At 40.4% G+C, this 15,795-nt stretch overlaps 1 protein-coding gene across 12 annotated transcripts in view; it reads right to left on the bottom strand.

The window, feature by feature from the left end:
• LOC129826683 (potassium channel subfamily T member 1-like) overlaps window positions 1–13,544 on the bottom strand; it is a 152,090-nt gene extending 138,546 nt beyond the window's left edge. For 3 of the 12 annotated variants that reach the window (XM_055887672.1, XM_055887670.1, XM_055887671.1), the window contains exons 1-2: window positions 12,900–13,542; window positions 979–1,027 (exon numbers count right to left, since the gene is read on the bottom strand). In XM_055887672.1, the coding sequence (XP_055743647.1) occupies window positions 979–1,027; window positions 12,900–12,930 (80 nt within the window). In that variant the 5' untranslated portion in view covers window positions 12,931–13,542. Of the gene's footprint in view, window positions 1–978; window positions 1,028–12,899 lie in introns of all 12 variants that reach the window. The other 9 variants (XM_055887673.1, XM_055887674.1, XM_055887677.1 and 6 more) reach the window with 7 other exon arrangements.
• Window positions 13,545–15,795: the final 2,251 nt, after the last annotated feature.

The raw sequence follows: 15,795 nt of genomic DNA, 5'->3' as shown, positions 1-15,795 counted from the left end.
ATTTACTTCGCCACCATGGCCTTTTTATATATTTTTTTATTTATTTATATATATATTTTGTTTGCCTTCACCTCCCTTATCTCACCTCACTTGCTCATATTGTATATAGACTTATTTTCACTGTATTATTGACTGTATGTTTGTTTTACTCCATGTGTAACTATGTGTTGTTGTATGTGTCGAACTGCTTTGCTTTATCTTGGCCAGGTCGCAATTGTAAATGAGAACGTGTTCTCAATTTGCCTACCTGGTTAAATAAAGGTGAAATAAATAAAATAAAATGATGTATTCATGATGCATTAAACCCCCTAGAGAACACAGACCATTTCCCTAGCTGAACATATATAGCCTGCATCCCAAAATGGCACCCTATTTCACACAGACGCCGTATCTTCATTTGAGAAAGTTTGAAAACACAGCATGAAAATAATCCTGCAGCAACAGAAAATATGAATTGGAATGTAGCTCATAATGAATGGACATTTTTTGTAGGTCACACTACATTTTACGTTAGGGCAAATATTTGAAAGTGGAAATTACTAACTTTAGAAGCCTTTTTGAACCTTGAGTACGAAACAAGTTGGCATTTCCTGCTGAGCAAGAAAATTCCTGCAACAACAGAATGATCAAATTAAGATACAGCATGTGTATATAGCTACAGTAGTGCACTACTTTTGAGCACAGCCCTCTGGTCAAAATTAGTGCACAACATAGAGAATAGGGTGTCATTTGGGAGGCAAGGTTTAATAAATGTTCTGTACAGAACGGTGGTATTGGTCAGAGCAGTCCACTGAATACACCATTAAAAATAGTCAAATGAAGATAAACAGGTTTCAATTATTCAGGATCACTCTGGGACCGTTTCATTATGGCTGCTGTATTGATACTGGTGGAGTGTTTGAGTAGAAGAACAAACAAACAAACAAACACACACACTATTTTCATGTCAGTCCTTGTCACGTTGACAAGAAACATTACCTGTCACCATGGGAACTCGAGGATCTACGCAGTGGGCTCATGGTCGCGTCTTGGTGAGGGATTTAGGAAAATTTGAGAGAGAGAAAGAGAGAAAGAGAGAGAGGGAGGAAAAGAGAGGAAAAGAGAGTTCAACATGAATAATAAATCTACAAGGTGAGGGGTATACAGTGTGTAACACGATAACACACACAGCATACATATCAGCTTAACTCTGTGCTGCTGCTGAGGCAAACCAATCCCTCTGAAGTTAGCTCTTCTTTTACTTTCCTTCTTTAAAGATTACTCCAACATGCGGCTGATGGCTAAGACGAGCTGGGACAAACCCTCTGGATGGCTTATGTCTCACTATAACACAGTTTCATGAAAAGTCAAAGTAATGTTTTAGATCAGTGGTATTCAAAGTCAGGGTCGCAATGGAAATAGCAGTAGGGTCGCCAAAAAGTAAAGAAATATATATATATTTAAGAGTATGGAATACATTTTTTGAGAAAGATAATTTGAAAAATACAATTTTATTGACTAAATGTATTTATTGGTTTCTTTTCATTTTTGATAAGAGATGAAAATGCAATAAACTGAAAGTTATTTGATGATGTCAAATCAAAATGTACCGATTTTAAGGTTGTGTCATTACATTTGGGGTGGGGCGGGATCGCAAGAAATTCTTTGGGAAAAAAATGGGGTACCTTCTGAAAAATTCTGAATATCACTGTTTTAAATTTAAGCAATGTGTTACGTGGAGCCTTTGATAATCAACAAGCAGTAAAGTGCCTCTCTGATTTGCAGTAAAAACACTCAGTCTAACAGAATGTGTGAATGTCTCATTCATGGCTTGTGATGGGCTAAGACAAAACAATTATCTTCTCTATCACACCTCTGCTTATACTCTGAGTTCAATCTGTATATTATTCAAGAATCAACAAATATATATAATTAATATAAACGTCAAAAATGTATGTACCAATCCTAGAGTGCCCCTTTAACACAGTATAGCCACAATGTAATACAGCGAGGGGTCAACTCTTTCTGACTACATCGTCCACTGAAAACTCGCTGCTGCCATCGGTGCTTTGAGACGAGCAGAGTGAGCACTCAGCTTTACCGACTAGGAAGTGCCTGTGATTCATCACTAATAGCCATGGTTTATCACGATGAAGTATTTGTGAGACAACCTCTCTCTCTCTCTCTCTCTCTCTCTCTCTCTCTCTCTCTCTCTCTCTCTCTCTCCTCTCTGTCTCTCTCTCTCTCTCTCTGTCTCTCTCTCTCTCTCTCTCTCTCTCTCTCTCTCTCTGTCTCTCTCTTCTCTCTGTCTCTCTCTCTCTTCTCTCTCTCTCTCTCTCTCTTCTCGTCTCTTCTCTCTCTCTCTCTCTCTCTCTCTCTCTCTCTCTCTCTCTCTCTCTCTCTCTCTCTCTCTTCTCTCTCTCTCTCTCTCTCTCTCTCTCTCTCTCTCTCTCTCTCTCTCTCTCTCTCTCTCTCTCTCTCTCTCTCTCTCTCTCTCTCTCTCTCTCTCTCTCCACACGATTTGCTCTCCAAACAACTTTTCTCATACCACTAAGTGGACAATATGGGACTCAAATGGGTTATCTGCCGATCTTGTGTGTGACGAATGCTTCACTCCAAAAAAAAAGCTCATCATTTCTAAACCCTTTGTTTGATCCTTCAGAAATCTACAGACTTTATCAAGCAACTAATTAACTTACCGTCATAAAAACACAATGATTTCTGTGTTAATATGGAGGAAAGAAAAGTAATCTCTCTTTTGTATACTAGTGGTGTGCTGAAAATGTGGACTCAATAGTAGTGGACCCAAAGCATAAATGTTGGCACAGAGGTAGATAGATGTACAGTATTTACTCTGAACATATATAGATATGGAGCCACTGCAAATTTGGCCCCTGGGGGGCGTGGCAGCCACTATAACTCAAAAATAACTCAAAAAATATAAATATATATTTACATATTGTCTCTATAACAAGTTGAGTTGATAGCCCTTGGCATTCCAAAGTTAAAGTTAAAAGACTGATGGCACCAGTGCCCATATACTGTAGCCTATATAACATATCACCATAGCATAGAAGAGGCTATTTTTGTTAATACTGGTATGTCAGATTAGCTCAATCGCCAATTTCAGCCTCTGAATATCACAAAAACATAAAATAATCGTTCAAAACATGAAAAACATACATAAAGTATATTTTTAAACATAGAATGAGGTTTAAATTAGGTGAAAATGTTCTAATGTGTCTAAAATATGCCTATTTTTGGAAATTAAAATCATTTACTTGTGTTACAAAATATTAATAAAATTAAAAAGTGTTACTGTGTAACAGAAAGTGTCTTTTTGCCATCATTTCCAGTTTTGGGGGGGGGGGGGGGGGGGGGAGAAATACCAGTTTTTGTGCTTTTAGTGGTCGAAATATGTTGGTGCTTTTAGGGTTAATCTTTGTACCATGCTCAACGTCCCAACTCCTTATCTGGAGCTCTCATACAGTACATTAAGTACATAGGGAGCTCTCATACAGTACATTAAGTACATAGGGAGCTCTCATACAGTACATTAAGTACATAGGGAGCTCTCATACAGTACATTAAGTACATAGGGAGCGCTCATACAGTACATTAAGTACATAGGGAGCTCTCATACAGTACATTAAGTACATAGGGAGCGCTCATACAGTACATTAAGTACATAGGGAGCTCTCATACAGTACATTAAGTACATAGGGAGCTCTCATACAGTACATTAAGTACATAGGGAGCTCTCATACAGTACATTAAGTACATAGGGAGCTCTCACACAGTACATTAAGTACATAGGGAGCTCTCATACAGTACATTAAGTACATAGGGAGCTCTCATACAGTACATTAAGTACATAGGGAGCTCTCATACAGTACATTAAGTACATAGGGAGCTCTCATACAGTACATTAAGTACATAGGGAGCTCTCCAATGCACACAAGTGGGTAATGACTATATGGTTCAGCCCGGTCATCATGAGAGAATGGGCAGGCTGGAATGGGCTCATAACAGAGAGAGAGAGAGAGAGAGAGAGAGAGAGAGAGAGAGAGAGAGAGAGAGAGAGAGGGAGAGGGAGAGGGAGCAGTATCATCAACAGCAGACTTCTACATTTACTCAGTGAAAACAAATGTACTGAGCAAATGTCAAATTGGCTTTTTACCAAATTACCGTATGACAGACCACGTATTCACCCTGTACACCCTAATTGACAACAAACCAAAACAAAGGCAAAGTCTTCTCAAGATTTGTTGATAAAAAATATATAGATTTTGACTCAATTTGGCATGAGGCAAAATTGCTGTAAACTGCTAAACAAACTGCTGTAAAAATTGATGAAAAGTGGTGTTGGGGGAAAACACACAACATTTTAAAATTGTTTTTATATAACCAAGTAAAACCCATTGAGGTTAAAAACCTCTTTTGCGAGGGTGACATGGCAAGAAGTCAAAACAAGGAAATAGCAGTGTGTCCATAAAACATTACAGAAAAATACAGAATACACACAAAAGACCAAGTGGCACAAGTTAAAGATACAATTGAAGATTAGAAACAACTGCAGAGATCCCAAACAGTGTTGTCAATCAGAGTCTTAAAAACAGGCAAAAACACAAACTCCCCTAACTTTAAAATCTTCTGAAGCATGTTCCAGGATGAAGGGGAATAATGTGAAAAAAATGTTTTTCCCATCTCAGTTCTAGCCTTATGAACAGACAAGGACAGTAGCAACATTATAAAATCCATTTACACAAACAGGTGTGCGGTTAAAAAAACATGTTTCACAGGGACGTGGGTTGAGACAGGGATGCAGCTTGAGCCCCACCCTCTTCAACATATACTGTACATTCGGAAAGTATTCAGACCCAGATCCCTACAGTGGATTAAATTATATATATTTCTCATCAATCTACACACAATACCCCATAATGACACAGAGTCCCTCAGTACTGCTGCTCATTCCATGCACCAAGTCTATGCACCAATTTCACCGGCTTTCTAGGTGTCACTGAACTGGATTCATTACCACCAACCCCGGACTGCCTTGTCTCATTACACACACCTGGTTCCCATTCCCCCTGATTAGTATGTTATATATGTGCCCTCTGTTCCCCATTGTGCTTGTCGGTTATTGTTCCCATGTCAGGTGGTCTTGTGAGTACCTGTGCTTTATTGTTTTGGCTTTCGTGCTACGTGTATTGTGCACTCGTTATTTCGGGTCTCGTCCCGTGTAGTGTTATGATGGGTCTCGTCCCATGTAATATTAAGAGGTTTAGACCTCACTCTTTTGTTTGGGTTACATCCCTGTGTATTTTATATATGGGTTTGTTTTGGGCTTCGTCCGCGTGTTGTCCCGTGTCTTTTTCAAACCTTATTTACATAAGTATTCAGACCCTTTGCTATGAGACTCGAAATTGAGCTCAGGTGCATCCTGTTTCCATTGATCATCCTTGAGATTTTTCCACCTGTGGTAAATTTAATTGACTTGACATGATTTGGAAGGGCACACACCTATCTATTTAAGGTCCCACAGTTGACCGTGCATGTCAGAGCAAAACTCAAGCCATGTGGTCAAAGTATTTGTCGGTAGAGCTCCGAGACAGGATTGTGTCGAGGCACAGATCTGGGGAACAGTACCAACATTTTTTTTGCAACATTGAAGGTCCCTTCATCATTCTTAAATGGAAGAAGTTTGGAACCACCAAGACTCTTCCTAGCCCCGAAGAGCAAACTGAGAAGGGCCTTGGTCAGGGAGGTGACCAAGAACCAGATGATCACTCTGACAGAGCTTCAGGGTTCCTAAAGGACTCTCAGACCATGAGAAACAAGATTATCTGGTCTGATGATATCCAGATTGAACTCTTTGGCCTGAATGCCAAGTGTCACATCTGGAGGAAACTTTGCACCATCCCTACGGTGAAGCATGGTGGTGGCAGCGTCATGCTGTCGGGATGTTTTTCAGTGACTGGGACTGGGAGACTCGTCAGGATCGATGGGAACGATAAGCGGAGCAAAGTACAGAGAGATCCTTGATGAAAACCTGCTCCAGAGCACTCAAGACCTCAGACTGGGGCGAAGGTTCACCTTCCAACAGGACAACGACCCTAAGCACACAGCCAAGACAACGTAAGAGTGGATTTGGGACAAGTCTCTGAATGTCCTTGAGTGGCCCAGCCAAAGCCCGGATTTGAACCCGATCAAACATATTTGGAGAGACCTGAAAATAGCTGTGCAGCGACGCTCCCCATCCAAGCTGACAGAACTTGAGAGGATCTGCAAAAAAGAAAGGGAGATACTCCCCAAATACAGGTTTGCCAGCTTGTAGTGTCATACCCAAGAAGACTCAATGATGTAATCGCTGCCAAATGTGCTTCAACAAAGTACTGAGTAAAGGGTCTGAATACTTATGCTAATGTCATAATTCAGTTTTTATTTTAAATACATTTGCAAAAAATTCTAAAAACCTGTTTTTGCTTTGTCATTATGGGATATTGTGTGTAGATTGATGAGAGAAAAAAACAATTTAATCATTTTCAGGATAAGGCTGTAACATAACAAAATGTGGAAAAAGTCAAGGGGTCTGAATACTTTCCGAATAAACTGTCTATCAACGTATTGGCGAGGGCACTAGAAACATCTGCAGCACCCGGCTTCACCCTACTAGAATCTGAAGTCAAATGTCTACTGTTTGCTGATGATCTGGTGCTTCTGTCACCAACCAAGGAGGGCCTACAGCAGCAACTAGATCTTCTGCACAGATTCTGTCAGACCTGCCTGGGCCCTCACAGTCATTCTCAGTAAGTCAAAAGGAATGGTGTTCCAAAAAAGGTCCAGTTGCCAGGACCACAAATACAAATTCCATCTACACACCGTTGCCCTAGAGCACACACAAAACTATACATACCTCGGCCTAAACATCAGTGCCACAGGTAACTTCCACAAAGCTGTGAACGATCTGAGAGACAAGGCAAGAACGGCCTTCTACGCCATCAAAAGAAACATAAAATTCGACATAGGATCTGGCAAAAAAAATGTCATCAGTTATAGAACCCATTGCCCTTTATGGGTGTAAGGTCTGGGGTCTGTTCACCAACCAAAAAACACCAAATATCCTGTGTACTATGTAAAACAAATAATGCATGCAGAGACGAATTAGGCCGATACTTACTAATTATCAAAATGCAGAAAAGAGACATTAAATTCTACAACCACCTAAAAGGAACCGATTCCCAAACCTTCCTGTCACGCTCGTTATAATGAGTGGACCAAGATGCAGCGTGGTATGGTTCCATCCTCTTTATTAGGTAGTGAAACTCAAAGAAAACAATAAAGCGCAAAATGAAACGTGAAGCTCATGTAGTGCTCACAGGCAACTATACCTAGACAAGATCCCACAAAGCACAATGGGGAAATTGCTGCCTAAATATGATAATTAATCACCTAGATAACCCACCCTAGTCACTGTCACGCCCTAACCAACACAGAGAATAAACAGCTCTCTATGGTCAGGGCGTGACACTTCCATAAAAACTCCATCACCTACAGAGAGATTAACTTGGAGAAGAATCCCCTAAGCAAGCTGGTCCTGGGGCTCTGTTCACAAACACAAACACACCCCACAGAGCCGCAGGACAGCAACACAATTAGACCCAACCAAATCATGAGAAAACAAAAAGAGAATTACTTGAATTAACAACAACAAAAACTGAGCAAACTAGAATGTTATTTGGCCCTAAACAGAGAGTACACAATGGCAGAATGCCTGACCACAGTGACTGACCCAGACTTAATGAATGCTTTGACTATGAACAGACTCAGTGAGCATAGCTTTGCTATTGAGAGAGGCAGACCTGGCTCTCAAGAGAAGACAGGCTATATGCACACTGCCCACAAAATGAGGTGGAAACTGAGCTGCATTTCCTAACCTCCTGCCAAATATATGACCATATTAGAGACACATATTTCCCTCAGATCACACCATCACATTAGCAAGATTTGTGACCTGTTGCCACAAGAAATGGCAACCGGTGAAGAACAAACACCATTGTAAATACAACCCATATTTATGCTTATCTATTTTCCCTTTTGTACTTAAACTATTTGCACATCATTACAACACTGTATATATACATAATATGACATTTGAAATGTCTCTATTCCTTTGGAACTTTTGTGAGTGTAATGTTTACTGTAAATGTTTTATTGTTTATTTCACTTTTGTTTATTATCTATGTCACTTGCTTTGGCAAAATAAACATATGTTTCCCATGCCAATAAAGCCCTTAAATTGAAATTGAAAAGGGAGGGAGAGAGAGAGAGAGCGAGACTCTGATTAGCAGCCCAGAGGACAAACCCCGAGAAGCCTCCTGTCTAGAGGGAGGAGAGTGTGGTGAGATGATGTGAGAGGGCCAGTGACCTTTGTATGCCATTGTTATTTTTACACTGCCTCTATGCACACTCACAGGGCCCTACACACTACACACACTGATACTCCAACACACACACCAACACTCACTGCATCATCTGCTCACTCACACAAATGCACATACATTTATACTGACTCTCGACACATACACACATACAAACTGCTGCTACTCTGTTTACACACTCACATACAAACTGCTGCTACTCTGTTTATACACTCACATACAAACTGCTGCTACTCTGTTTATACACTCACATACAAACTGCTGCTACTCTGTTTATACACTCACATACAAACTGCTGCTACTCTGTTTATACACTCACATACAAGCTGCTGCTACTCTGTTTATACACTCACATACAAACTGCTGCTACTCTGTTTATACACTCACATACAAACTGCTGCTACTCTGTTTATACTATCACATACAAACTGCTGCTACTCTGTTCATACACTCACATACAAACTGCTGCTACTCTGTTTATACTATCACATACAAACTGCTGCTACTCTGTTTATACACTCACATACAAACTGCTGCTACTCTGTTTATACACTCACATACAAACTGCTGCTACTCTGTTTATACACTCACATACAAACTGCTGCTACTCTGTTTATACACTCACATACAAACTGCTGCTACTCTGTTTATACTATCACATACAAACTGCTGCTACTCTGTTCATACACTCACATACAAACTGCTGCTACTCTGTTTATACTATCACATACAAACTGCTGCTACTCTGTTTATACACTCACATACAAACTGCTGCTACTCTGTTTATACACTCACATACAAACTGCTGCTACTCTGTTTATACACTCACATACAAACTGCTGCTACTCTGTTTATACACTCACATACAAACTGCTGCTACTCTGTTTATACACTCACATACAAACTGCTGCTACTCTGTTTATACACTCACATACTACTCTGTTTATCATATATGCTAATGCCTAGTCACCTTACCCCTATATATATCTACCTCTATCGATCCAGTATCCCTGCACATTGTAAATATGGTAGTGGAACTGACACTGTATATAGTGTGCTTCCTTACTTTATCGTGTTCTTCTTATTTCAGATTTTTAACTCTTGTGTGTTTTTGTTCTACCTTGCTATTTTTAGTATTACATTGTTATTGATTACTGCATTGCTGGGTTTAGAGCTTGCAAGAAAGGCATTTCTGTACTTGTGCATGTGACATTAAAAACGTAAACCTTGAATGGACCGGAGGGGATGGGAGGTTGTGTGTTTGTGGGTGAACAAAACAGATAGACGACGACAGACCAGAGCAATGAGGACTTCACCCCCCCACCACCCATTAATCCCTTACTTATGAAATCGTATTAACACACACACACACACACACACACACACACACACACACACACACACACACACACACACACACACACACACACACACACACACACACACACACACACACACACACACACACACACACACACACACACACACACACACACATAATGATACATACAGTGACACACACACACACACACACACACACACACACACACACACACACACACACACACACACACACACACACACACACACACACACACACACACACACACACACACACACACACACACACACACAGTGACACACAAACACGCATAATGCAGTACCAGTCAAAAGTTTGGACACACCTACTCATTCAAGGGTTTTTCTTTATTTTTACTATTTTCTACATTGTAGAATAATAGTGAAGACATCAAAACTATGAAATAAAATCTATGAAATCATATAGTAACCAAAATAGTGTTAACTCATCCCAAACCATCTCAATTGTGTTGAGGGTCGGGTGATTGTGGAGGCCAGGTCATCTGATGCATCACTCAATCACTCTCCTTGGTCAAATGGCCCTTACACAGCCTGGAGGTGTGTTTGGTCATTGTCCTGTTGAAAAACAAGTGATAGTCCCACTAAGCCCAAACCAGATGGGATGGCGTATTGCTGCAGAATGCTATGATAGCCATGCTGGTTAAGTGTGCCTTAAATAAATCACAGACAGTGTCACCAGCAAAAAAAAAAACACACCACCTCCTCCATGCTTCACGGTGGGAACCACACATGCGGAGATCATCCGTTCACCTACTCTGCGTCTCACAAAGACACAGCGGTTGGAACCAAAAATCTCCAATTTGGACTCATCAGACCAAATCAGACAGATTTCCACCGGTCTAATGTCCATTGCACGTGTTCCTTGGCCCAAGAAAGTCTCTTCTTCTTACTGGTGTCCTTTAGTGGTGGTTTCTTTGCAGCAATTCAACCATGAAGGCCTGATTCACACAGTCTCTTCTGAACAGTTGCTGTTGAGATGTGTCTGTTACTTGTGAAGCTTGTGAAACTCTGTGAAGCATTTATTTGGGCTGAAATCTGAGGTGCAGTTTACTCTAATGAACGTATCCTCTGCAGCAGAGGTAACTCTGGGTCTTCCTTTCCTGTGGTGGTCCTCATGAGAGACAGTTTCATCATTGCGCTTGATGGTTTTTGCAACTGCACTTGAAGAAACTTTGAAAGTTCTTGAAATGTTCCGGATTGACTGACCTTCATATCATAAAGTAATGATGGACTGTTGTTTCTCTTTGCTTATTTTAGCTGTTCTTGCCATAATATGGACTTGGTCTTTTACCAAATAGGGCTATCTTCTGTATACCACCCCTAACTTGTCACAACACAACTAATTGACACACACGCATTAAGAAGGAAAGGAATTCCACAAAATAACTTTTAACAAGGCACACCTGTTAATTGAAATGCATTCCAGGTGACTACCTAATGAAGCTGGTTGAGAGAATGCCAAGAGTGTGCAAAGTTGTCATCAAGTCAAAGGGTGGCTACTTTGCAGAATCTCAAATATAAAATATATTTTGATTTGTTTAACACTTTTTTCATTGAATGAAGTCACAATGTTCATTCTGTTATGTTCGGCTCGGGATTCAAACCATTGACCTTTCAGTTAATGGCCCAACTCTTAACCACTAGCCTACCTGCCACCTGATATACAAATATTTTCTAAACAGGTCACATGGTTTTAAAGAAACTGGAAAAACTCAGGAGCCCAAACCTTTACACAGACACAACCACTGCAATTGGACAATCTGTTACGTTTTCAGATAAAATATTGTAATCAGATTACAGATACTTTAAAAAACTAGATGATTACTTCGAGGACAACTTTAAAATTCAGAAAGGATGTTTGGGGAAAAAAGTATTATATTATTATATGTAATAAAAAAGCGATGGCTTAGAAGGCAGAAGGTAGCCTTCTAATCCATGTAATAGAACGCGATGGGTTTGGGGCTGCAAGTAGCCTATTGGTTAGAGCGTTGGGCTAGTAACCGAAAGGTTGCTAGATCGAATCCCCGAGCTGACAAGGTAAACATCTGTCATTCTGCCCCTGAACAAGGCAGTTAACCCATTGTTCATAGGCCGTCGTTGTAAATAAGAATTTGTTGTTAACTGATTTGCCTGGTTAAATAAAAAAATAAAAAATAAAAAAAAGTCTACATAACCAACCAATAAAGTAAAATTTAACATCCACATATGGCCAGCTATGTAAACTTGAATATTGATTTATCCTGCAATAGATGTCATTCAATTGGTAACATACATTTTTTTCTTCTTCTAATGCCTCTTAACGGGAAAGTAATCTAACAGTAACAGAATGTAATCAGATTACTTTATTGAGTTTGGTCAATCCAAAAGTTACGTTACTTATTACAATTTTGAACAGGTGACTACTAACTCTAACGGATTACATATAGAATGTAACCTACCCATCCCTTGCTATAAATAGGCTACATAACATCACCACTTCCTTTACCCTGACCAGAGGGCAAGGGACAGGGCGCATTGGCTGTAGTTGTTATCAGTTGCCTAGTTGATCAGACTGGGAAATCGTCTCGTTTTCTTCTCATACAGTTTAGGTGTAGGCTGCTGCCACATTTATGTGAAGAGTTCTTGCTTGAGTATGTCGGGAGTGATGTGTTATTACGTTTGCTAAATAAATACTGGAGGAGAGTGGAGCGGCGAGCGCTTTGCTAGAAGACGTGCTTTGTGCCCGGCCTGCGCAACCTCTGATTTCTGTGAATCTGTTTGGTCGAGACACAGAACAGAACACACAGAACCTCCAGTACTCTGATATAAAGGACAGATAGGCTTACATTGTGCGTGAGGTGACAAATCGGGTCTCTAGAGTCGTACAGCTCATGTCCAAGTTAGGTCACGAGTCATAGATGGTTAGGTCGAAGTCGAGTGACAAGTGTTTTTTCTTTTTGCCAAGTCTCAAGTCGCAAAATGTGCGACTCGTACTCGAGTCCAAGTCACGTGACTCGAGTCCAAATTTCTCCCAAATAGGCTACAGATGTTTGACTCTCGGTCAATTTCACTGCACTCGGCGTTAGTTAAGAAGCCAATACTGTTTTCTGTTCTTACCTGGCTCTGTCGGTGTCCGCGGTCCCATCATCGTAAACACACGTCTTGTTTATGATAGAATATCTGCTACACATTGTCCGTGCAGCCCCGGCTGTATCACGCTGGTGGTTGATGTCTTCCGATAAAAAAATAAACCTTGGCTTGAAACATTCGTCTAATTCATCGATCAATTACATAAGAGCGACGGAAAGGGAAGCGACCCCCGCTGATCGCACTTGAAGAGGGTCCACGACCACGGAAAATGCACCCGGGCGGTAGAGAAATTCGAGCATCTTCTGGTCCTCATGGATAAATTATGATTAGTTTACACTAGGCGACATTTCCGAAAGAATTTTCCTTTTATCTTTCGATTTTACCAGACTGCTGTTCTTTTTGAAAGACTACTTGAAGTTGACATTTTTTTGCAAAACAGAAACATCAACAGTCTCTACTTACGTGAATTGATTGGTTAAAAAATATACTGTTTTCTTTTTATAAAGATCAAACGCATTTCAAACCAGTCAAGTGACAGCATCTCTGTGATCCCTTCAGGATAGCATCATCCATGCTTTTCTACTGTCACACAGCAACTCTCCTCCTCCTCTGTCCCTGTGTAAGGGCTGTGTTGATGGAATGGATGGGATAACACACGTTCTCAGAATCCAACCAAAGCTCAACCCAACCATACACACCTCGCCATCTACCGGAGAACCTTGCAATTATGTTTCTGCATCTTCTTCAAAAAAGTCGTGTAATAAACATAAATTAGTAGACTCCGCGCCCTATTATTACAAGCTTTTAAAAGAATACGGCGTTTAAGAGTGATGCAGACGCACGTGCCTTCCTCCCTGATTGGCAATATCTGTAGATGTGGGTTTTAATTTGAACTCTTGAATTTCTACAGACAGCTTGCCTGTAGGGAATTATATGACTCACTTGCAAGGGAAGGTTGTAGGCTTCTGTATATAGTTGGCTTTCGGGGGTTATTATAGCGAAGTGCACTTTATCACTCAAGAGTCCTCTGGCGGCGTTTGATGGGATTGCAGCTCTACCTTCTCTGAGATTTAAGTGATTTCTTGTTTACACTGCAGCTAATTTTGGAATAACACTGACCTAGAATTGTTGTGTTTGTATAACAGTGTGTTGTATTGGCCTACATGTTGATGTCTGTAAATGTATGACTGCATCTCAAAGCTCAATAATCAAACCCTATTTACAAATAGTACAAACGTTTTTTGAATTTCAACAATAAATCACACTCATTTATTTCCTTTGGTAAAACATTTAGAAATGAAAACACAGGGAAAAGAAATGGAACCCCAATAAATCAACACTTATGTAGGCTACATGCAAAACACCAGACGATGCCACTAACCTATCTCTATGATTCTACATACCGTCAATCTTCCTGTCTTCAGCAACTGGTTGTTTCTATATTCCCCTTAAATTTAAGAACATATTCATGTTCTGTGTAGAGAGCAGTCACAGAGATCTGGACAGAGTTGTACAGCCCTTCAGAAAACAGCATGAATGCTCACCAGCTGCTAACGTGAGTTCAAATGCTAGAGGTTTTGTCAATGCTCTGGGGGCAACTGCTTTGCTGCTTCCATCGTCATTACTTTCAAAGCATCTCAACCAATCAGAACTTTCCCAAACTTTCAGTCATCGGTTACTTTATCTCCCTTTAAAATCAAATTTTAAAGGGAGATACATTTGGTTTGGGTAGGTGTTCTTAAACTGTTGAACGGTAGTGTATATCTACTGCTATCAAAAATCTAATCTACTGTAAAAACACAACTCACTCATGATGACAAAAATATGTCAATCAACACCATCAGGTCCATTTCACATGTCGCCTTAAAAGGTCATTCTGAATCACATCCTTTAACCTTTTTGATCCAGCCACTTCCCTCATAGGATCCATCTGAACCTATTCTGAACCTAACAGCCATCTGAACCTATTCTGAACCTAACAGCCATCTGAACCTATTCTGAACCTAACAGCCATCTGAACCTATTTTGAACCTAACAGCCATCTGAACCTATTCTGAACCTAACAGCCATCTGAACCTATTCTGAACCTAACAGCCATCTGAAGCTATTCTGAACCAAACAGCCATCTGAACCTATTCTGAACCTAACAGCCATCTGAACCTATTCTGAACCTAACAGCCATCTGAACCTATTCTGAACCTAACAGCCATCTGAATCTATTCTGAACCTAACAGCCATCTGAACCTATTCTGAACCTAACAGCCATCTGAATCTAACAGACATCTGAACCTATTCTGAACCGAACAGCCATCTGAACCTATTCTGAACCAAACAGCCATCTGAACCTATTCTGAACCTAACAGCCATCTGAACCTATTCTGAACCTAACAGCCATCTGAACCTATTCTGAACCTAACAGCCATCTGAACCTATTCTGAACCTAACAGCCATCTGAACCTATTCTGAACCTAACAGCCATCTGAACCTATTTTGAACCTAACAGCCATCTGAACCTATTCTGAACCTAACAGCCATCTGAACCTATTCTGAACCTAACAGCCATCTGAAGCTATTCTGAACCAAACAGCCATCTGAACCTATTCTGAACCTAACAGCCATCTGAACCTATTCTGAACCTAACAGCCATCTGAACCTATTCTGAACCTAACAGCCATCTGAATCTATTCTGAACCTAACAGCCATCTGAACCTATTCTGAACCTAACAGCCATCTGAATCTAACAGACATCTGAACCTATTCTGAACCGAACAGCCATCTGAAGCTATTCTGAACCAAACAGCCATCTGAACCTATTCTGAACCTAACAGCCATCTGAACCTATTCTGAACCTAACAGCCATCTGAACCTATTCTGAACCTAACAGCCATCTGAACCTATTCTGAACCTAACAGCCATCTGAACC

This window comes from Salvelinus fontinalis, chromosome 28 (genome assembly GCF_029448725.1).
Source record: "Salvelinus fontinalis isolate EN_2023a chromosome 28, ASM2944872v1, whole genome shotgun sequence".
NCBI classification, from domain to species: Eukaryota; Metazoa; Chordata; class Actinopteri; order Salmoniformes; family Salmonidae; genus Salvelinus; species Salvelinus fontinalis.
This window is presented reverse-complemented; position numbering and strand designations above follow the sequence as displayed.